This window comes from Exophiala dermatitidis (assembly GCF_000230625.1).
Source record: "Exophiala dermatitidis NIH/UT8656 unplaced genomic scaffold supercont1.1, whole genome shotgun sequence".
In the NCBI taxonomy this organism is placed as follows: domain Eukaryota; kingdom Fungi; phylum Ascomycota; class Eurotiomycetes; order Chaetothyriales; family Herpotrichiellaceae; genus Exophiala; species Exophiala dermatitidis.
In genome coordinates this window covers 2,746,958-2,766,466 of record NW_008751646.1, presented here as the reverse complement: position 1 = coordinate 2,766,466, position 19,509 = coordinate 2,746,958, and the positions used below count along the sequence as shown (strand labels likewise).

General features: G+C 51.7%; 8 protein-coding genes across 9 annotated transcripts; 5 read left to right on the top strand and 3 right to left on the bottom strand.

Moving 5' to 3' along the window:
* The first annotated feature begins 937 nt into the window (after positions 1-937).
* HMPREF1120_00998 lies at positions 938-6,723 on the top strand. 2 transcript variants are annotated; one of them, XM_009155003.1, is made up of 2 exons: positions 938-5,219; positions 5,351-6,723. In XM_009155003.1, coding segments are annotated over exons 1-2 (1,092 nt in total). In that variant the 5' UTR covers positions 938-5,218; the 3' UTR covers positions 6,442-6,723. The 2 variants fall into 2 exon arrangements, with proteins under 2 accessions (XP_009153251.1, XP_009153252.1); XM_009155004.1 differs by having other exon boundaries at positions 938-6,723.
* HMPREF1120_00999 (uncharacterized protein) lies at positions 1,803-2,811 on the bottom strand (the record flags this gene model as incomplete). Its single annotated transcript, XM_009155005.1, has 2 exons — positions 1,803-2,413; positions 2,514-2,811. The coding sequence occupies 2 exons, from the start codon at positions 2,809-2,811 to the stop codon at positions 1,803-1,805; spliced, it is 909 nt and encodes a 302-aa protein (XP_009153253.1).
* A 391-nt stretch (positions 6,724-7,114) lies between the features above and the next one.
* Positions 7,115-7,643, top strand: HMPREF1120_00997 (uncharacterized protein; the record flags this gene model as incomplete). Its single annotated transcript, XM_009155002.1, has 2 exons — positions 7,115-7,424; positions 7,492-7,643. 2 exons carry the CDS (start codon positions 7,115-7,117, stop codon positions 7,641-7,643), a joined length of 462 nt encoding a protein of 153 aa, XP_009153250.1.
* A 292-nt stretch (positions 7,644-7,935) lies between these two features.
* Positions 7,936-10,616, top strand: HMPREF1120_00996 (cyclohexanone monooxygenase). The gene is made up of 3 exons (XM_009155001.1): positions 7,936-8,679; positions 8,733-9,045; positions 9,132-10,616. The coding sequence occupies exons 1-3, from the start codon at positions 8,502-8,504 to the stop codon at positions 10,288-10,290; spliced, it is 1,650 nt and encodes a 549-aa protein (XP_009153249.1). The 5' UTR covers positions 7,936-8,501; the 3' UTR covers positions 10,291-10,616.
* On the bottom strand, positions 10,596-11,912 carry HMPREF1120_00995 (pre-mRNA-splicing factor prp46; the record flags this gene model as incomplete). The annotated part of the gene is made up of 1 exon (XM_009155000.1): positions 10,596-11,912. The coding sequence occupies one exon, from the start codon at positions 11,910-11,912 to the stop codon at positions 10,596-10,598; it is 1,317 nt and encodes a 438-aa protein (XP_009153248.1).
* A 208-nt stretch (positions 11,913-12,120) lies between these two features.
* On the top strand, positions 12,121-15,982 carry HMPREF1120_00994 (26S proteasome non-ATPase regulatory subunit 10). The gene is made up of 4 exons (XM_009154999.1): positions 12,121-12,256; positions 12,309-12,334; positions 12,408-13,649; positions 13,709-15,982. The coding sequence occupies exons 1-3, from the start codon at positions 12,196-12,198 to the stop codon at positions 13,038-13,040; spliced, it is 720 nt and encodes a 239-aa protein (XP_009153247.1). The 5' UTR covers positions 12,121-12,195; the 3' UTR covers positions 13,041-13,649; positions 13,709-15,982.
* HMPREF1120_00993 (uncharacterized protein) lies at positions 14,247-16,807 on the bottom strand (the record flags this gene model as incomplete). Its single annotated transcript, XM_009154998.1, has 2 exons — positions 14,247-16,600; positions 16,651-16,807. 2 exons carry the CDS (start codon positions 16,805-16,807, stop codon positions 14,247-14,249), a joined length of 2,511 nt encoding a protein of 836 aa, XP_009153246.1.
* A 308-nt stretch (positions 16,808-17,115) lies between these two features.
* Positions 17,116-19,474, top strand: HMPREF1120_00992 (V-type H+-transporting ATPase 54 kDa subunit). The gene is made up of 4 exons (XM_009154997.1): positions 17,116-17,480; positions 17,530-17,764; positions 17,821-18,349; positions 18,402-19,474. The coding sequence occupies exons 1-4, from the start codon at positions 17,421-17,423 to the stop codon at positions 19,012-19,014; spliced, it is 1,437 nt and encodes a 478-aa protein (XP_009153245.1). The 5' UTR covers positions 17,116-17,420; the 3' UTR covers positions 19,015-19,474.
* Positions 19,475-19,509: the final 35 nt, after the last annotated feature.

Sequence of the window (19,509 nt, the reverse complement as noted above, 5' to 3'; positions counted from 1 at the left end):
GATCTTACGACCGATTTAGAGGGGGGAGATATTATAGTTCTAACCCTTATGGCGGCTACCTATAATATATAACGTAGTTCTACCACGTAACTACGTGGATAACTTATTACTTAATTGAAGGCTTGGCGCGGCTTAGTAGATATCTACCTCGCGCACCCGCGCAACTCTCCTTGATAGCCTTCGTACTGCCATTCTATCAATCATACGCCTATTGCTCCTGCTAGGTTCGTGATACCTCGGCGAGAGCGCTCGACGTCTCTAGGAATACGAAATTCGATAGTTAGCGTAGAAAGAGGAGAATATATAACGGCTATAACGGCACTAGAAGGCGTAGGAAGAGTAGGATCTATAATAATACTAGGAGGCGTAGGACGAGGCTCTATAACGGTACTAATAAGAGTAATAACTAGCTCGATAAGAGATCGAGAAAGAGGTTCGCTCTCTAGAATAAGTATATTTCGACTAGTATAGCGATTTAAGATAAGAGCTCGTTTACTAGGTAAATATATAGTGAAAAGCCTAAGGCTCTAAGGATTTAGTAGCTCTCGCTATACTATATAGCTATAATAATATTACTTTTATACTCTATTATCTTAAAAATAGCTCGTAAATCGACTCTAATTCGAGCGTAACTCGTATAGTCTAAATAGCGCGCTATAATTAGCCTAGACTTATTTGTTAATATTTCTAGTAATATTACGCTCGATTAGACTTAGCGTCGTTCGGCTTAAAGATCCGGCTAATTAGAGCCGAGTGCTAAGTTTTCTACGAAATATACGCGGGGGCTACGCTAGCCGGCGAATTAAATTAAGGTAGGTCTAAATATTACCCGTTACGGTATAGCGGTTCTGCGAAATAAACACCCCATTCTGCGAAATACCTAATGCCGTCTTCTCCGGGCATTGACTTGATACAGTAGTAGCTTGCAATGTCTCATGTCTCATGTCCCCGGAGGTCGATAAACTGCCGATGTACATAGCTTCATAACATCAGGAGGCCATCGAGTCGAGTGACTCGAGTCAGTTACCTACTAGTAAAGTAGATAGAATTGTATTGGACCCTTGAACTGATACTGTAATTCTTCCTCTTCAATCATGGATGGCTTTCTTGATGGAGGCTTGGCTTACAGGTGCAACATGTACCTAGGTACTGTACTGCCAGCTTGCGGAGGCAGCAGTCCAGTCCAATTCCTTGGTTCGTTGTCATCGCCTATTATCCAAGGCAAGAAGGGGGCCTCTCTCACCTCACAATGAATCACTGCATTGGGGTTTGGTTCCCGTTCTCTTCTGTACTGCATGCACTGTATCAACCCCCTATTGCCTGCCTGCCAGCCAGCAAAAGCTTCACGTCGCATGAACCCTCAAAGAAGCGAGCGACTCCGTGTCCGTGACCCCGTCATGCTCCAAGACGGGGTGACTTGTGCCAGCACTCTGTGCCGGCCTGGCAGCCTCCTCGCATCATGCATGACCTCGGGCACTGGCAGTGACGAGGCATGAACCTGCATCGAACCAAAGATACAGCGATGAGTCGTTGCGCTGTATGGCTTCCATGAAGAGTGCGGGTAACAACATCACAGCCGCTTGGGCCAGGAACCATAAACCCACCACCTGAAGGGAACGACGATTCTAGCAGATGAAGGAGGAGAGTGTACACGAAACAGATGGATATATAAACATGAATATAACTGACGGAGCAATCACCAATGACTCTCTCCGTACATCTTCCTCAGATGTCTCCTTCTCCGAGTGACCATACCATGACACTCTGCCCCCCTGTGGTTCTGCCCAACACGGCTTGCACAATCAAGGTGAAGGTGAAGGAGTGGAATCATTCGATGTTCCACTTCCCCCAAACACAACCAGCACCGCGACAAATGCAGAAGCGGCACAAAAGGACTCGACCCTCCGGGGCCGAGCGACCAAAGTCAAGACGACACTGAACGCGACGGTGCAAGCCACAATGGCAACCATCCTTGTCAAAGGACTGCGAATGAAGAACAAGCCAAGGGCGCAGCAAGCCGGCAAGACCGAAGCGAGGATGGTACTCAAAGCATCCGCGGCCGCCGTGACATAGTTGTCGGGATAATAAATCACCGGTCCAAGGTCGCCTTCACAGGCCCAAGCTTCCTCGGCGACTGAGAGGGGATCATGAACCTTGTGGCCCATCCATGGATGGTAGACGCTCCTGACCAGCTTCTCAATCAGCTTGGAAAGTCCATCTCTGTCTATATTTTGTCCGGCCAGCGAGGCCATGTCATTGATATATTCCTCATCCCAAATTCCAGATTCATGAGGTTTGAGGAAGGAGAGGCCGCTCCCGAAGGGCTTTTGGAGCAGTTCTTGCAGGGTCGCCAAAGCATTCTTGTCGGCAGGGGCAAGACGGCAAAGAGCGGCAAATCGAAGTTGTGCCTCGCCTAGCGAAAATCAAGGGACCTTGCAGGCCCATTTATCAGTCCCAGATCGCTGAGATTGAAGTGGTGCAGAAAAAGGGAAAATAAGGGGGGAAGCAAGGACAAGACCTGCCGTATTCTTTAAGCTTCGCACGAAGCTCCATGGTGAGACTCCATTGTAATCCGGCCCTCTTGGTCGTATGAGGCCCCTTTAATGCCGCGATGTCGTACTCAAAGGCATTTCTCAACGGATCCTTGACCTCCCGGTCCACCTCGATGGCGGGCAGGAGCTTTTGCTCGAGATTCACAATCTCGGCCTGCATGCAGAGCAGGTCTCGGGAGTGCAGGATGAGAAACCTCCTGAACACGGCCAGGCTGGGATACGTCCCGATTCGGGCTGCAAGGGCATTGTACCCATTCATCTCGGTTCGCGACAATGAACTTGTGAAAAGTGATGGAAAGCAGTCATTTCGACTGCCGGCTTCCTTTGCCTGCTAAGAGACTCGCCGGGGGGTCAGGGCATCCATCGCCTGAGGCGACGAGGATGCTCTGAGAGGCTCTGCGGAAAGGCTCACACGAGGCAACATCGTGCCTCCTCCTCTCCCTCACCGCGCAGCTCTGCGTTGGCACACAGAGGACATCGTAGGGACCAGAAGGCAACCATGCCGTTGGGGGAAAGGTCAGTGAAAATAAACCGCCAATGTCACCCTCAAGACCTCGCTTGGGCTGCAAGTGCGGCACCCAAGATGGCGTTCAGGTCGCCCAGTAGGCGAGAGCATCACGAACACTTGTTCATGTGAGTGATCACAAGTTACAACTTGGAAGACGCCGCCCGGCACGGGCCCTTGGCTGTAGGATGCATAGAGCCAATGGGTGGTGACTTATCAGCGTGAATGCGAGCCACCCTTGAACACCATGCATGGGCCTGCTGCCACAATCTGTCAAGCTGCACCGTGTTATCCGAAGTACTAGTAGCCACAGTGGAGGGCCGCCCTGTACAAGGGGATGCTTCCAATCTTGACCACCTTGTTGCGAACATAAAAGAATGGAGCTCCCTCTACGATCTTCAGCAGCATCTGTTTTCCTTCTTCTTCAACCTCCTTGGTCTTTAAGCCTTACCTGGTATCGATCCAATCAACTGGCGTTCTTGGACCCTGATCCGCCCGTTTTCCGGTACCAGATGCGAAACGGACGTTACACCGAACCAAATAGTCTCTTGCCGCCAAACCCCGCTGAGCCAAAGCAGGCAGAAAAGGGAGCAGAATGGCCGGTCTTGCAAGGCTCTCTACCCTACCGTCCAGACAGTCGCACTGCGAATAAGTTCTGGTGGAGATTTCCTGTCACATGCTGTTGCTCATGGATTGGCTTGACTGTTTTGTAATCTCACAATCACAATGCGTGAAGCAAACCAATCACTAATGACAATAACTTCCTGGTTTGTCACGAACAGGGTTGGTGAGTAAGAGTACTCGCAGAGAAGAAAGGAGGGAAAAAGTGAGAGAGCAAAAGATGTGGCTGAGAAGAGACTCCGAGTCCGGGTGTTGTGTGTGGCTTTACCTTTTGGGTGGCTGTGTCTGGTTTTCCTTTGCTTCCACACTGGCAGGGGGGTCGGGCACCCTTTTTGAACACTGGCAGTACATTACCGAGCCTATGTCAGCCTGTTTGTTCAAAGAAGACACCTAGTGTCAGCCACCACGTCTCCCTGCTGACTTCTGATGAAGCATGGAAAAGGGGTTGCCAGTGGTTGGTCTCGAAGCCAGCATCCCTGACATCGTTCGGAAATCCAACACCGCAACCACCGCTCAGTTAATTGCGGTGATACGGGTCAATATGCTTCATGCAAGGGCATTGACTGTTCCAGCACATTTCGCCCATAATGGCTGAAACTGTTATGCTGGCCTTTGGACACGCTTGCTTTTGTGTTGTTCCGAGTTTCTTGGCCTCACAATCATGGAACAGAGAGATCTGATCGAAGCCCGGATTGCGTGCGCGGCATCAAAACCACCCTTATCTTCTACCATTACCAAGTGTCCAAATTTCCGGCCCCAGGATCACTCCCGGTCACCACCCAGTCACTGCCGTGCAGTCTCATCCTGAGGAAAAACAAGCTCTGGCGGTTGGCCTTCAGCTTCCGGTTTTCAGGCACCCGCCAACCCCATCTTGGACTCTGTGGCTTTCCAATCCTGGTCAATTCAGATATGACGGACTGCTTTTTAGGACTTATTCTCTTCATGGCCTGCCGCACCTTCCCAGAGGCGGCTTAGAGGAATGGTACCTACTCATGATGGCCATGGCAGTGGCTGTCATCGCAGCCAAACGGGTCCCCTGCCGGCGCCATCACTTCGGCGCAGTTGGCGACTCGTCAGTGAGTCTCGGGGAGCTTTTCACGTCTAACCAGGTGGCTGACATCAAAGGTAACCGGTCTGTAAGTTCTAGAAAAGCCTCTTACACCAACGTGGAGTTTCACACTGTCAACGGATTTCGGTGAGAGAATACCTTATGCGACAGGGCAGGAGTTACTTGAACCATGACTCGAGCAACACCTTCACGCAACCAGTCGTTGTCCGGTCGACTCGAGAGCAATTTACGACTTTTGCCAGCCCGGGGGTGTCATTACGTGTTTCCGGTTCAGGATGCCATCAGAGCAGATTTCTTACGTGACAAAACCGATGGGAATTAATTCGTCCGCGGCGACGACTCCAGTCATTCCGGTACCTGCGTCTGGTACCTTAGTCGGGGAGTAACACTTCGGATGTCCTGTTCTATCTGCGTCAGCTAGTACCAGTGCCAGTGGGACTCGCCGGGGAAGTGAGTAGCTCCCTCTATGCCAGTGAGTCTCCCGGTGCCAGTGGATCTCCCGGTGCAAGTGGCTCTTTCGCTGCCAGTGCCCACCAACTTGTTCTATGTTGGCCCCTTTTGCGTTCCTTTGCGCCGCAGTGTTGAGTTGCTGAACCTGAACAGTGAACTCAGTTGTCCACGCGTTTGTAACAAAGTCTTTCTCTTTCTATCTCCTTTCATTTAGCAGGTGCTACCTGACACCCCATTTTCTGACCCTTTCGTTGCATTCCGCGCCCCGGCATTGTGCATCACCTCGCCACGTCGACAGTATGGCTCTCAATATCAGCGTCAAGATTACAGACCTATTTGAGAATCGTCCTTTGCCCGATACCTCCATCGATATCTCCATATCCGCTGAAAATACTCGCATCAACGTGGTAATCGACGTGAAAAAGCCAATAATGCAGGACAAGGCTCAAACAAAGCTAAAGGATAATGGTCTGGGGAAGACAAAGGATATTCGAGCTCAGGGCGGCGCCCAGGACTCTTGCGAAGAGGCATTCTGGCGGTCAAATGGGCCTGGCTATTCAGGGCTTCGGCAGACACCACAACCGTCAGGCGGTGTAAGAGCAAGCCTTGCATATAATGTAACTGGCAACCTTTCTGTAGCCGACCGGCAACAGATCAACGCCAAGGACAACAGCCTGACGGCGTTGCTGGAACTGACCAACGGCTTACGCGCGTTGGTTCATGTCGAAGGGCCCCCTCACTCATGCTGGGATGGTGCCCGACAGTTGCAGCAGGGCTGCAGATCGTCTGAATTGAGTCTGCTTCCTCTTTCCGCGCCCTGCTGCGCCAGCGCCACAAAAGGGGAGATAGACCAGTACAGAGATCTGAATACCATTGTGCGCACTCCTGCTGGACTGCCTGACGGCCTCACTGTAAGCATGGACACATGTGCAGATGGTAGCATCATCAAGAAGAAAATGGCCATCTCTCTTGGTGTTTACCAACAGCTGAATCCGAGAAATTCGAAGGAATTGCGACTCCCAGGAGGCTTGAAGGTCAGATCCGATGGAACAGTGAAGATAGCTTTTCGGCCACGCTGTAAGGCAGAATACATCGAGGAAGACTTTCATGTGGTCGACGAGCTCCCTGGCCACCTGGCAATCCTTAGCGTGACCTTGACCAAGCACCTTGGGCACCTAATACGTGTGATTTGTCCAGGTTGCAAGGACAAAGGGTGGCAGGAGGTGAAGAAGAGTGGTCAGTAGAAGCCGCCGTGCGAAGGCTGCAAGCAGGGAGGGTTGCTTGGAACTTTGATTTGTTGGTTTCGTGGCCTGGACTCGGTTCCCTAGTCACCGGCCGCCTGCCACTGTTGTAGAGGGAGGTTTTTTCACAAGGCCAGAATAGACGCATTCAGACAAGCGAAGATCAAGATAAAACTGGGGCCAGGGGTTTGATTCGGCCTTTGTGCTTGAACATAGGGCAATATAGTGGTCGGTTCATCCCGCAAGGGTTGATCAATGTTGGCTCAATATACCCATCTGATGGCAGCCTTCCCACCCTTTCCATTTCATGCTTGGACCAGGCGGTGTACGGTGCAGCTTGCATGGCTGCATGAGTGCCCGACAGACATGGCATCCGTGCAGTATTTTATCTAGCCTTTGAGTTTTGCCTGCAATATACACCTCCCAAGGCTGAATTGAGAGAATGGCCTCTCTCGCTGTGGCCTCCCAGGCCCTGCAAGTGGCAGTGCCAACTCATCGTTGCCCTGCTAGAGAGTGCTCCTGGGAAGATAAATAGGGCCACTGAACCGGATGTGAATCATGTTAATATGGGAGCAGAAAAGAAGATCTCGCTGGCCGCCTCCTCAGTATGCAGAAAGAAAAAACAATACCAGGATTTCAAATATGGTGCGAAGAGGAGGAGGTATTTTCTGAGGCAATGGAAGCGACCATTGCTGAGGGGGATGTGTGCCAGGTCATTGCGCACCAGCTCCTGAAGGATCTAGGTGAAAGCCATCGCATCAAAGAAGCCACCGAGGACAACAGTCCATGTCCGCACCACGAAGAATTCGTAGGCAAAGTGTCGTTGAGAGTCCAAAACAAAAGTCTCTCTTTTAGTGAGAGAGAGGAGTTTTGTGTTGTGGAGGGCGACAGTCGAATGCTAGTTCTCAATATGCCAATGCCTGAGCAAGACAAGACTCCAGCCATCTTGCCTATTGGGCTTTTCGCATCGACGACGCCAAGAAAAGGTCAGTCATACCTGCGCATTGATATTCTCCTTCCAGTGGTTTGGCTAATGACGATTGAGTGCAATAGAAAAGAACCGCATGAAAGATGCCAAGCGACAGAGGAAGAACGAAGATCAACAGAAGTACAAGGAAAATCATGTGGCAGCAAAGGAAGCCTTGCATAATGAAGGAGAAAGGGAGGAGCAAGAGGAAGCGAATCTTGCAGCAAGCAAGCCTTGATGTTCCGTTCCGGTGACTTGACTGTAGGAGGAAGAGATCTTGGGCGCATTGGCAGTTGGTAAGGAGAGTAACTTTGGTCACCAACCAGTACCGCAGAGCACCTTTGGAAGGGTGCTGCCTTCTCCCTTCTGCCAGTAGTGAGCCACGGACTTGAACCGGTGTGGAAGAAGGAGTTGAATGAAAGTGGTTATTTAGTGGCAGGCAAACTTGAATGGTATAGTTTCATCACGTGGGCAACGGGCACCCAATGTGGTCCACACTGCATGGATTAAGGAAGGCTGAACTTGACAAGCTTCGATATTGAAGTACTTTGTAGAGAGTTGGTGACCACCGTGAATGACAGCAGTGGCAGTCTTCCTCACGCTTCTGAGTTCCGAATGCTGAACAGCCCCAGGTTTCATCCGGAAAAGGAGGTCACAGCCTTGTCGGAAAAAGAGTGGCACCAACAGGTTTGCAGACCTATAGCGTTGACCAGACAACGGCGAGTGATACTACCTGTACAACCTTGAAAGACTCTTCACAGGCATCCCCACGTCAACAGATTGACAATCGAGCCGGATGACTCGAGTTCATGCAGCCAAGCACTCCAGGTACAATGGATAAGGTACCTGGTATACAGTATCTCCCACGAATGCGGGGTCTCCACAGCTGGACTCGCCGACTGGTTCAATACTTCATGGGGGTCTCAAAGCACGACATCCTCTCCGCATCTCTTCGCATTGTCCTGCTTGCCTCGGTAACATGGCCTGACCTCCCTTGGCTTCATGCCCCTTGAACAGGGAGCTGAAAAGCTGTCCATCCTCTGGAACAAATCTTCGCATAGGTCGCTAAGAACAGGTAACGGCATAGTCGAGAGTCATGAAGCAGACACATTTCGACGCGCTGATCGTGGGCGCCGGCTTTGGAGGAATCTACCAACTCCACAAACTGCTGGCGCAAGGGCTTTCGGTGAAGGTGATAGACGCTGCTGGCGATGTCGGGGGGACGTGGTATTGGAACCGATACCCTGGGGCCATGTCGGACACCGAATCATACAGTAAGTTCAAGATTTGCGTACCGGATGGAAACGCTGACATGCCGGCAAAACAGTCTACCGATATAGCTGGGACAAAGAAGATCTGCTCAGCTACCATTGGAAAGAACATTATCTGAAACAGCCCGAAGTGCTGGCCTATCTGCAACATGTGGTCGATCGATATGTTCTGCGCAAGTACATGCAGTTCAACACCGAACTCGAACATGCCCACTACGACGAGGCCAAAAATGTCTGGGTCGTAGAGTGTTCGACCGGCGACACCTTCACGGCCCGGTACCTGGTGACCGCCTTGGGACTGCTCTCAAAGACCAATTACCCCAACATTGCCGGCATTGAGACTTTCAAGGGCGAAATGTACCATACAGGGTAAGAGCGGCACACTATGGCAGCAGCGTTTGGTACTTGCATGATCCTTGCGTCCGGCGTTGCTGACTGTATATCCTATTGCGCAGGAAATGGCCACACGCGCACGACTTTAGAGAGAAACGAGTCGGTATTGTCGGCAATGGATCCACCGGCGTGCAGGTCATCACAGCCATCGCCAAAGACGTGCGACAACTGGTCTCGTTCCAACGCACCCCACAATACAGCGTGCCCAGTGGCGACGGGCCCGTAACACAGGAATATCGCGATTCCATCAACAGTCGCTATGACGAGATCTGGGACCAAGTCCGGAACAGCGCCGTGGCATTTGGCTTCGAAGAGTCCACGACCCCAGCCATGAGCGTGTCCGCGGAGGAACGAGAGAAGAAGTTCGAAGAGGCGTGGCAGCGTGGCAACGGGTTTCGATTCATGTTTTGGACCTTCAGCGACCTGTCGGTCAACGAAGAGGCGAATGAGGAGGCTTGTAAATTCATCCGCAAGAAGATCAGCCAGATTGTCAAAGACCCAGAGAAGGCCAGGAAGCTGACGCCGCATGATTTCTATGCTCGCCGCCCACTGTGCGACGCAGGGTACTACGAACAATTCAACCGCCCCAATGTCGATATCGTCAGCCTCAAAGAAAATCCGATAGACCGTGTCACAGAGAAAGGCGTTGCCATGTCGGACGGGACGCATTATGATTTGGACGTTCTTATATTCGCGACAGGGTTCGACGCGGTGGATGGCAATTATACTCGCATTGCGATCAAGGGCCGCAATGGCGAGAGCCTGAAAGATCATTGGGACAAGAAAGGCGGACCGACCACTCATTTGGGCGTCTGCGTGCCAGGCTTCCCGAATCTGTTTATGATCACGGGTCCGAACAGTCCCTTTACCAACATCCCGCCCACACTTGAGACACAGGTCGAGTTCATCGCCGACACTATCGCCAGGGCCGAGGAGCATTACCGTGCGAAGAATCCAGAGACTAACAGTCCCACGAATGACTCACCTGCTGCATTGGGACCGGTTATAGAAGCACTCCCTGATGCCGAGGATGACTGGACGCAGTTGTGCAAGGAGCTGAGCGACAACAGCCTTTTCAAGAAGACAGACTCTTGGATCTTCGGGGCCAATATCCCGGGCAAAAGGCACACTGTGATGTTCTACTTCGGCGGTTTGGCCGCGTACCGCAAGGTCTTGCGTGAGGTGGTTGACGCTGGGTATCGTGGATTTAAGCCATTTTGATGGCCGGTACCGCCAGGGACGGACGACGGCTTGGATGTTTGGGGCGGGAGCACTCTATGTTTGGGATTCGTGCTTCAGTTCGATCGTGTCTTGACTTATGGTAATTTGAATCCATCCAAAAAAAGGGACGTTTCGTTTTCACTGTCACCGTGCCATGGTCTGGCCTTTGTACTTCAACCCCTCCCGTCCCCGTCATGAGAATCCCCTTTTTTTTTTTTGCCTGAACTCCATCGCTGAAACATCTCAAAATATCCCATGGCCGTTGCATTACCGATAGAAGGTTATTCAAGACATGTAAGGTCAAATCAATACTTGACTCTTCCCAACGTAGGCTTCCAGTCTAGAGGATGCGTTTCCGGAGTCGCATCCGGATCGGGCTTCCAGATCTTGATGGTCTTGTCAGCCTCACCCATGATCAGACGTAAGCCGGTCTGATCAAAAGTGCTGCTCATGATGCCAGCTTCGGCATCCAGCGATCCAGGCTGCGCAAGGGACTCGGTCGTCTGGAACCGGTGGCCAGTCTTCCAGTCCCAGAAGCATATACTGCCATTATCGCCACCACTGAAAAGAACGTTGTCTTCATTGACAGACAGAGTGTTGATGATGGCATTGTGGCCCTCAAAATTCTGCATAAATGCTCCCTCTGGACATTTCCACTGCTTGATGGACCCGGCCGATGCCGAGGCGAAAGTGAATTCCTTTGGATGAATAGCAAGAGCCCGGACACCCTTTTTGTGATGTGTCAACACACCCATTGTCTTTCCCGCAGCCAAGTCCCATAACCGCACGGTACTGTCGAGGCTTGAGGAGATGACTTGAGGATCTGCTTCCTGACACTTGACATCGGTGACGGTACCCTTGTGGCCGCTCAGGACATGGATGTTGGAGCGGGTCCGCATGTCCCAGACACGGGCTACACCATCTCGACCACCCGTGACAAGTACGTCGAGAGTTGGATGGAGCGAGAGCGTGTACACGCCTGATAAGTGACCATGATAGTGACGAATCACTTTATTGGTTTCCAGATCCCAACATTTGACCATCTTGTCCTCACCGCATGAAAACAGGTACGGGTGTCGAGGCGACACTGCCAGTCCGCGGACTGTCGAGATATGCCCCGTCAAAGTAAGTCGAAGTTGCCCAGACGCAAGATCCCAAATCTTGATCGTCCTATCTCCAGCGCCGGACGCGAACCACTGGTTCCCCGGCTCGACGGCCAACGCACGAACCCAACCTAGGTGTCCAGATATAACTCGCATCAGCTTCCAGGGCGCGTGCCAATCTGGTCGAGGTTGTATCATATTAGGTCTTCGAATCAGACTGTTTCCTGTGCCGGCATTGCCTTGCGCAGTTTGCGATGGCGAGTCTGGTTTTCCTTCGCTCTTCACCAAAGCCATTTGGTTTCCACCAGGTTGGACCTTGGGTCTCTTTGGACCTCGCGACGCGGCAGCCTTTGCCTGCGCTTCAGCGAGGCTTTTCGGCAACTCGCGGACGCTCTCATATTCGACTTTTCGTTTGTACGATGTGGTGATGGCGTACGTTTGGACAGTCGTCGGCTCGGTGTAGTCGTCTCCAAATATAGCTTTGGTCCTCTCCGATAAGGAGTTTGCTGCTGCCGCCATATCTGCGTTGCGAACTGTTGAGCAACGGAGTGATGGCAGGATTGCAGCGCAGGTACTCATATCCTATAATGATGGCATCGCATACAATTGTAGTCCGCGATTCTATTTTCCGCCTTTGGCTGAATCGCAAACCTGACAAACCAGCCAAGGCCGATTTTGATTGGTCGTCACTTTTTGCGGGGAAGACTGCTCCGTTCCGCCTGTGATCGCGACGTTCAACTACAAGTTTCCTTCCGCCTGACAATTTAAACACTGGCAACAGTGCATTGCTTTCACTGTCGAGATGGCGGCGGCAGAGGCGGAAAGCGAGTACGCCATCCACGAGGCGGCGAGGGAAGGCAGAAGTGGGTACAACTGCGTTGATCCCGGAGCCATCTACTAACAGTCGTCTATCAGCACAAGTGGTCGAGTCGCTTCTAAATGTATGTTTCTTCTACATCTTGAGCAAGACGTTTGAAATCCTTCTCCGCTGCCAGGCGGCTAACAATCCAAAAGGCAAATCCTAAACTCGCCAAAGTTGTCGATGAAGACGAACGCCTCGCAATCCACTGGGCATGCGCATTCAACCACCTAGATATTGTGAAACTGCTCACCTCGACACGGTCCTTCGACCCTGACGCACAGGACGGCTCAGGATGGACACCGTTGATGATTGCATCGAGTCTGAAAGACAATGGTGGAGAGGCCATTGTTGAGCTCTTGTTGGCGAAGGAGGCCGACCCGAAAATCACGACCAACACCGGTGCGACCGCCTTGCATTTTGCCGTATCGAAGGGGAACTTGGAGATTTGCAAAAACTTGCTCAAACACGGGGCTTCGGCCAGGACCAAGGACAAACGCGGACAGTTGCCTCTCCATCGAGCCGCCGCAGTGGGAAGTGTGCCGATAGTAAAGCTCTTGCTCGAGAACAAGAGTCCCATCAATGCTACCGACATGGACGGACTGACTGCACTGCACCACGCCATCAGCGAAGGAAATGCAGATGTGGCGGTTGAGCTGCTGAAAGCCGGCGCCGAAACAGACAAGAAAGACATTGACGGCAGATTGGCAATTGAATGTGCCCCAGACAACAAAGTCCGCTCCTTTATCATCAAGGCTGCCGAAAGGGAGGGAATCGAGATTGAGTGAGCAAGCTTTATGAGGGCACCTCTGTACAATCCCGCATTGTACCACACCTCCTCGGTCGAAATTGCGAAAGGATAACCATTCAAGGTCATCTGCAACATTGGATTGGCCACTGCATGGTTGTCTTCGTACAGTCACGAAACCGGCCTGGCACGATGTTTCCGGCACAAGCTTTTATGCCACTTCCAACTTGCACTGCGGCCTGAGTGCAGTACCAGGGTACGGAGTTCATGGACCAGAATGACTCCCTCCTGAGATCCATACCGTGATAATCATCCCATCTCGCCGAGAATTCATTCGACCCTGGCACCGGGTGTTTTTCCCTCGATCTTGACGCCCACACTCCTCGGCGTACATGCAACCACTCAAGAGACATCATCTAGATATTCGGCCATTGGGCACTACAGTATCAAGCCTCAACTGGCGGAATACCCCTTCCTTTCGGAAGGCGAGAACGTGCAACCTCCAACCACCCAGCTCTGGCAGAATGGGCACCATTCAAACCTCAGACAATACCCAACGGGCCAGAATGTATACGTGGAGGAGCTCATTGACGATCATCAGATCGAAGGCCACGTTTTCAAGGTCAAAATCGATGGAGATGGCCCGATAGTGCGTCTACTTCCGTTTACACTCGCCCATAGATAAAATGAGCTGACATATTTTTTGAGTTTGCGTCCAGTTCAAACAAGTTCAACGCCCTTTTCCGGGCGTCCTTACATCCCGCCATCTCTGAGACAGTTAGCGCCTGCTGCCGCTCGCCTGTGGTGCTGCCTATATTACTTGCTGCCAGTGCGACGTTCATCCTCATACACCTGACAAGCACTACAGCAACGTCTGGACCGCCTGTTTTTGACGGGACCCTCCCCATGATTAAAACTGAAGTCCCCTTCAATGCTGCATCGTGTTTGTTATTTCACGTCAAGCTTGGTATCCACAAGTCAGAGAGAACTCTCTGAACTGGCAGCTCCCGTAGATAGTATCAATGAAAGGGAAACCTTGATCACGAACTACAAGTACCTGGCATGAGACTCGAACAAATCTATCTGTCTGGGTATTTTTATACAGCACAGTGTAAAAGCGAAGTGGCATTTGAAAAATGCCTGTCTCAATTGGCTACCTCTGGTACACCATGCGACACTGCATTCAACCAACCGATTTGACCTTCCAACGACACGCCCACTGGCAGTCGAACACGCCAGTGCAGGTCTATTTCATGGTATCTGCCAACTGCCTATACATCTGTTTCACATCGAGGATGTCTGCCTTGAGCTCCTCGACCTGCTCACTCTTCTCACCAAGCAGTTCCAGGGTCGTCTGATGCCTCTCATTCAGACTCTGATATTCCGTCTCCAAGGTCTTTAATCGAGCTTCTATTCTCCGCTTCTCCTCGACTTCACGCATGAGATTCACCACCTCCTTTCTCGCCTCATCACGTTGGGTAGTCAATCGAAGCAACTCGTCCTTGGACGCGGCTTTCTCGGTCTCCAGTCTACGGACATTGGCGGACATTCGCTCCACAAGTTGAACCGAAGGACCGGCTCCGACAGTGGACGCGGAGATGAGGTCGTTGACCCCGCCACGATGAGAGTGGTGACTAACCGATAACGGGGTCGGAGGCACATTGGCAAAGTATTCGTCTTGGTCCATTGAAGTGACCACAGACGGCGTTTCTGCCGTGGGCCCATTCAAGTTCGCAAGACCTTTGATAGAAGTGGTCGATTGCTGTCGCGGCGGCGTGTTCGAGTCGAACAGTGGCATGATCGAAGATCTTCGACTGCTGGGTCGCTCGTACACAGGGCTCATCAAATGGTTCATGTCAAAACCCATTCCCATGGTGGAAGTTTTGCGGACCGACGTCCCTGGTGACTCGGTGCGCTGGATGTGCAGAGCAGTCGTCCATTTCGCCTTCTCTTCATCGATTTTACGTTGCAGCTCTCTGGCTGCATTTGCTTTCTGTTCCTCGAGTTCTTTCAACGAATTGGACAGGTCCTCTTCGAGTTGACGCGCCTTGCGACTTAACCTCTCGGTTTCTTCGTGGACTTCGGCCAGACTCTTTTCCATGTCTGCATACTTGACCTGTATGCTTTCTAGTTCTCGTTCGGCACCTTTGAGTCTCTGGGTGGTGTCACGCAGTTTTTTCCGCAGATCCGCATCCCTGGCTGCAACTTCATCCCGTTCCTTCTCCAGATTGGTGATCCTACCGAGCAGGGTACTTTCAATACCTTGCCAATTTTGACTCGCAGAGGCATACTGGCTCTGGAGTGTCTCAATTTGTCGGAGTAGTTTGGCCTGCACCTGGCCCTGGTCCAGAGACGCTGCTTCTTCCGCTCTGACGCGGAAAGCCTCCAACTTGCTTTCTAGTGCTGCTTGCTCGCTTAGCATTTCGCTCTCCATGGCGCGAGCTTGCTGTTTCTCCTTTTCTAGGGCGGCCTGCAGCTCTGTGATCTCCCTTCGCAACTTGTCTTCCGATATCTCCTTCTCCACTCTGGCACTGGCCAGATCGTCCTCCAGCTCAGTGATACGTCTCCGCTCCTTCACCAGCTGGTCTGACTGTGCTTTGCTTTCTGCGGCCTCTGCTCTTGCATTTGCTCTTGACAACTGGGTTTTCATTTCGGCCAAGGTAGATTGGAGAGCGTCCCTCTCCTTTTTGATGGATGCCAAGTCACTCGCAGCAGCCAAGCTCGCGGAAAGTTGCTGTTCCGTTCTCTTGCTCGCTGCTTCAGCCTTCAACGCCCGGTCTTCCATGGCCTTCAAGGAACGCTCTGCCCTTTCAGCACGGCTTTTGATAGCCTCTTGTTCCTTGTTTTTGGCGGCTAGCTGAACCTTCAATTTCTTGACTGCTGTCAGATAGGTCATTTCGGATTTGGAAAGTTTGGTTCCTTCTTCAATCAGTAGAGCTATCTTCTCGTCCTTCTCGGCGAGTCTTTTCTCCAAGCTACCCGCGTCGGCGGAAGCTGCATCTTGTTTTGCTGAAGCCGCGGCTTGTCTGGCCGAGGCCGCGACTTCTTCGCTCAGATATTGCAGTTTTCGTTGGAGAGAGTCGATCTTTTCATTGTAGGTGTCCAGTTCTTCTTTAGCTCTTTCTGAATCTTCATCTTCAGGCCTCAGTGGGATACTGTCGCTTTTTCTTTGTGCGTCCTGGGACGCTCTCTCTGAGGAAGTCCGGTTATTCGCTGTAGGATTGACCGTGTCACTTGCCGGTTCTTCCTCGCCTTGGACATGAAGAGCCGACGCTGGTTCACTGGGTTCTGATCCTTGAGGATCTTTCTTGTCCGAAGTTGTGGAATCGTCCTGGGGTCCAGATTGTCCATCCTTAGGCTCCTGAGGAGTTAGATCACCCTGCGGCGGCACAACTATCGAGTCGCCCTCCGGACTCGTGTGCTCTGAAGGTGTAGCAGTTTGATCCTCTTGTATTGATCGGGTTTGCGACTGGTCTCTGACAGCAGACGAACTCTCAGCTCGGCTGGCATTCTTCTTTGCCATTGCCCGCGCAAGGCGTTCTTGGAGTCTGTCATTAGAAGCGGACGCATTGCTGCTACTTCGTGAGAGTTCTGACGATACTGCCGGCAAGTTAGCCACGAGCGAGACAAACTGAGTATACACAACCTACTTCTTTTCGAGGGAGCGGTGTCCCGAGGAGGCTGCGCCGGCGTGCTACTCCTCCTTACGGGGTCGTTCTCTTCAGCCAGAATATTGTCTAGTTTTGATTCTACCGACGCAACGGCTTGCTGTAGAAAAGTCCATCTTGAGGTAGGCTTCGAGGCCATATTGTCCCATACATGGGGGAATTAGGCCCCGCAAACGATGTCGGCAGCAGTATGTGTACACTGTCGGACGCCCTACGTGGTCGGACCGCAGACATATGACAGAGACAGACGTGACGGAACCGTAACTGAGGACATGACAGCGGAGGGAGGATTCTCTGTTGCACAGTAAGGTAGGGGGTGTGTGTGTGTGTGTGTGTGTGTGTGTGTGTGTGTGTGTGTGTTGACGCGTAGGCTCACATATGGGCCATCAAGACAATCTGTCGTAGTACTACCAGTTCTAAGTAAGGGGATATCTTGGGGGCACTCATCAGGCTGCATTGCGCGGTCACTCCAGCCGCATGTCAGAAGACGCCAGTTGTAGCTTTGTTTGGTGCTGTGCTGTGCTGCGCTACTGCTGCACTGCACTGCGCCGTTTCCTGCGCCTTCGATAACCACGGGCAATACTAGTTGTAGTATAACCTGGAGCAATGACATCGTATCCCATCTACACGTCCCTCAGTCGCTACGCTACAAAATCCATGGACCAGTCAGCAGCATAACCTTCTTGCAAAGACTCTCGAGTCTCATTCTGTCTGTCTGCGTCTCGGCTACCATCGCTACACTGCTGTGCAACATGTCGCTGAGTCCGCCCGCCTACCTTAGTTCCCTCCAAAACAACATCCGAGCCCGTCCAGTAGGTCCGATTGTGCTGTTGGAGGCCTAGATCTCTGACAATTCTCCAGATTCCCTGGGACGGAGCTGTTCGCGCAGGCAATCTTACAGAAGACCAGCTTAAGAAGATCCGATCGGTCGATAAGGTCCGCAAAGACCAACGAAGGCAGACGATCGAGCAGGATGTCAAAAGCTACAGTACCCTATTAGTTGGTGGTCCCGAAGGCGGCAGCGTCCTCGAAAAGGCTTTCAAGCGAACCGATATCATCCAATACCTCTTAGTGTTAGCAACAGATCTGGTCAACGGTGAGAGAGCCGAACGTATTCACGCTACAGAACACAGCATGACTGACCTCAACCAGATGCGCCGGCTCTGGCAACTGCCATCCTTGAACACCCCGAACCCTACAAAATCTTTCTATCCCTACTCAATCAATCTGGAAATCCAGAGGACCCCATTCCTCTACTCTCGGCCACATTCCTGGTCAATATCATTGCCATTTCGTTGAAGACGACCTCCAAGCCAGCGCCACGGGATGATGAAGCCCTCCCCCAGCTCTACTCCTACCTTGCGAAGTTGGTTAAGAACCAAGACAGTGGCTTACAAGATATCGGAGTACAACACATGTCACAAGTGCTTCGAACGACGCGGGCGAAAGAGCTATTTTGGAAGCAGAGGAAGGACACAGTCGAACCGTTGTTTGACATACTGAGGAAAGCTGTTGGTGCCGCGAAGGACAATGACTCTACACTGTGGAATGGAGCTACAAGCATCAGAAGTAGCGACACCAGATTCGGAGGCGGTGTTTCGCTTCAGCTGATGTACCATGTGCTGCTTGTGATATGGCAGCTCAGTTTCGAGGGTGAACTTGTTGGCGAGGGCCTGGAAAAGTATGGATTTCTGAACTGTCAAGCAGCTGGCCCCGGCTAACGATCAACTTAGGGACGAAGAGATTGTGCCGCTATACACGCAGCTCTTACGGATGTCACCCAAAGAGAAAACAACCCGTCTGCTTTTGGCCACCTTGAGGAATTTACTATCCACGAACAAGGAGACATTGATTGCAACAGCTACGACGGCAAGACTTCCCGCGCTTTTGACCAACCTTTCCGGGCGACATCTGACGGATCCCGACCTGTTGGAAGATCTGGAGGCGCTCAAGACGATGCTGGACGAATACACCAAGAACCAGACAACTTTCGACGAGTATGCGGATGAGGTCAATTCAGGTCATCTACGGTGGTCGCCACCCCACCGCAACCACACGTTTTGGAGGGAAAATGCCCGCAGAATCATCGAAGATAAGAGAGGCGAGCTCCCCAAGAAGTTGGCCGACATCTTGTCCAAAAACTGGGAGTCTGACAAGCAAGTGCTGGCCATCGGGTGCAACGACGTGGGTCACCTGGTCAAGGAAGTGCCTGAACACCGGTCGACCCTTGAAAGGCTGGGAATCAAAGCTCGGCTCCTGGAGCTAATGGCGGACCCCGACGAGAGTGTTCGGTGGGAGAGTCTAAAGGCTATAGGGGAATGGATGCGATATACGTTCGACAAGTGATGGAAGTATGATTGCAAACTGAGTCACGCAGACATGTTGGACAGATGTGGATCAAGCCGTGCACGCCGACTGTGTCGCGAACCACGAGGGACGATGCAAATAGATCCGAGCCTTGACAAGTCACTTGTGCTGTGGCGAGCCTTATTGATATTAAGAGTGTGTTGCAGGTACTGTAGGACGAATACACTATTAAGCTGATGTGTACTGCAGTGGTCAATTGCTTATCAAGTAGATGCTTCACCTAGGTATATTGCTACGTGGATTGTCAGACGAGGCGAGGAATGGCTCGATGGAACAGGACGTGGAGCCCTACTCGCAACAAGCCTGGGCTGACCGATTACAAGGCTAGAGAATACTCGTCCTACCCAAAGCAAACTTGAAGCATACATCATGCCAGTATGCTCCTTTACATACACCAGACTTTGATAGTCTAATATACCTGGAGTGAAATTACAACTGATGGATTGATTGATTGATTGATTGATTAATTAGTAT

Excerpts from the sequence above, each read along its gene's own strand:
- HMPREF1120_00994 (XM_009154999.1), top strand. The coding sequence starts at position 12,196 with ATGGCGGCGGCAGAGGCGGAAAGCGAGTACGCCATCCACGAGGCGGCG. Across the intron at positions 12,257-12,308 it reads GGCGGCGAGGGAAGGCAGAA|CACAAGTGGTCGAGTCGCTT; the intron begins GTGGGTACAACT and ends GTCGTCTATCAG. Across the intron at positions 12,335-12,407 it reads TGGTCGAGTCGCTTCTAAAT|GCAAATCCTAAACTCGCCAA; the intron begins GTATGTTTCTTC and ends ACAATCCAAAAG.
- HMPREF1120_00992 (XM_009154997.1), top strand. The coding sequence starts at position 17,421 with ATGTCGCTGAGTCCGCCCGCCTACCTTAGTTCCCTCCAAAACAACATC. Across the intron at positions 17,481-17,529 it reads ACAACATCCGAGCCCGTCCA|ATTCCCTGGGACGGAGCTGT; the intron begins GTAGGTCCGATT and ends ACAATTCTCCAG. Across the intron at positions 18,350-18,401 it reads GTTGGCGAGGGCCTGGAAAA|GGACGAAGAGATTGTGCCGC; the intron begins GTATGGATTTCT and ends CGATCAACTTAG.
- HMPREF1120_00996 (XM_009155001.1), top strand. The coding sequence starts at position 8,502 with ATGAAGCAGACACATTTCGACGCGCTGATCGTGGGCGCCGGCTTTGGA. Across the intron at positions 8,680-8,732 it reads GTCGGACACCGAATCATACA|TCTACCGATATAGCTGGGAC; the intron begins GTAAGTTCAAGA and ends CCGGCAAAACAG. Across the intron at positions 9,046-9,131 it reads GGCGAAATGTACCATACAGG|GAAATGGCCACACGCGCACG; the intron begins GTAAGAGCGGCA and ends CCTATTGCGCAG.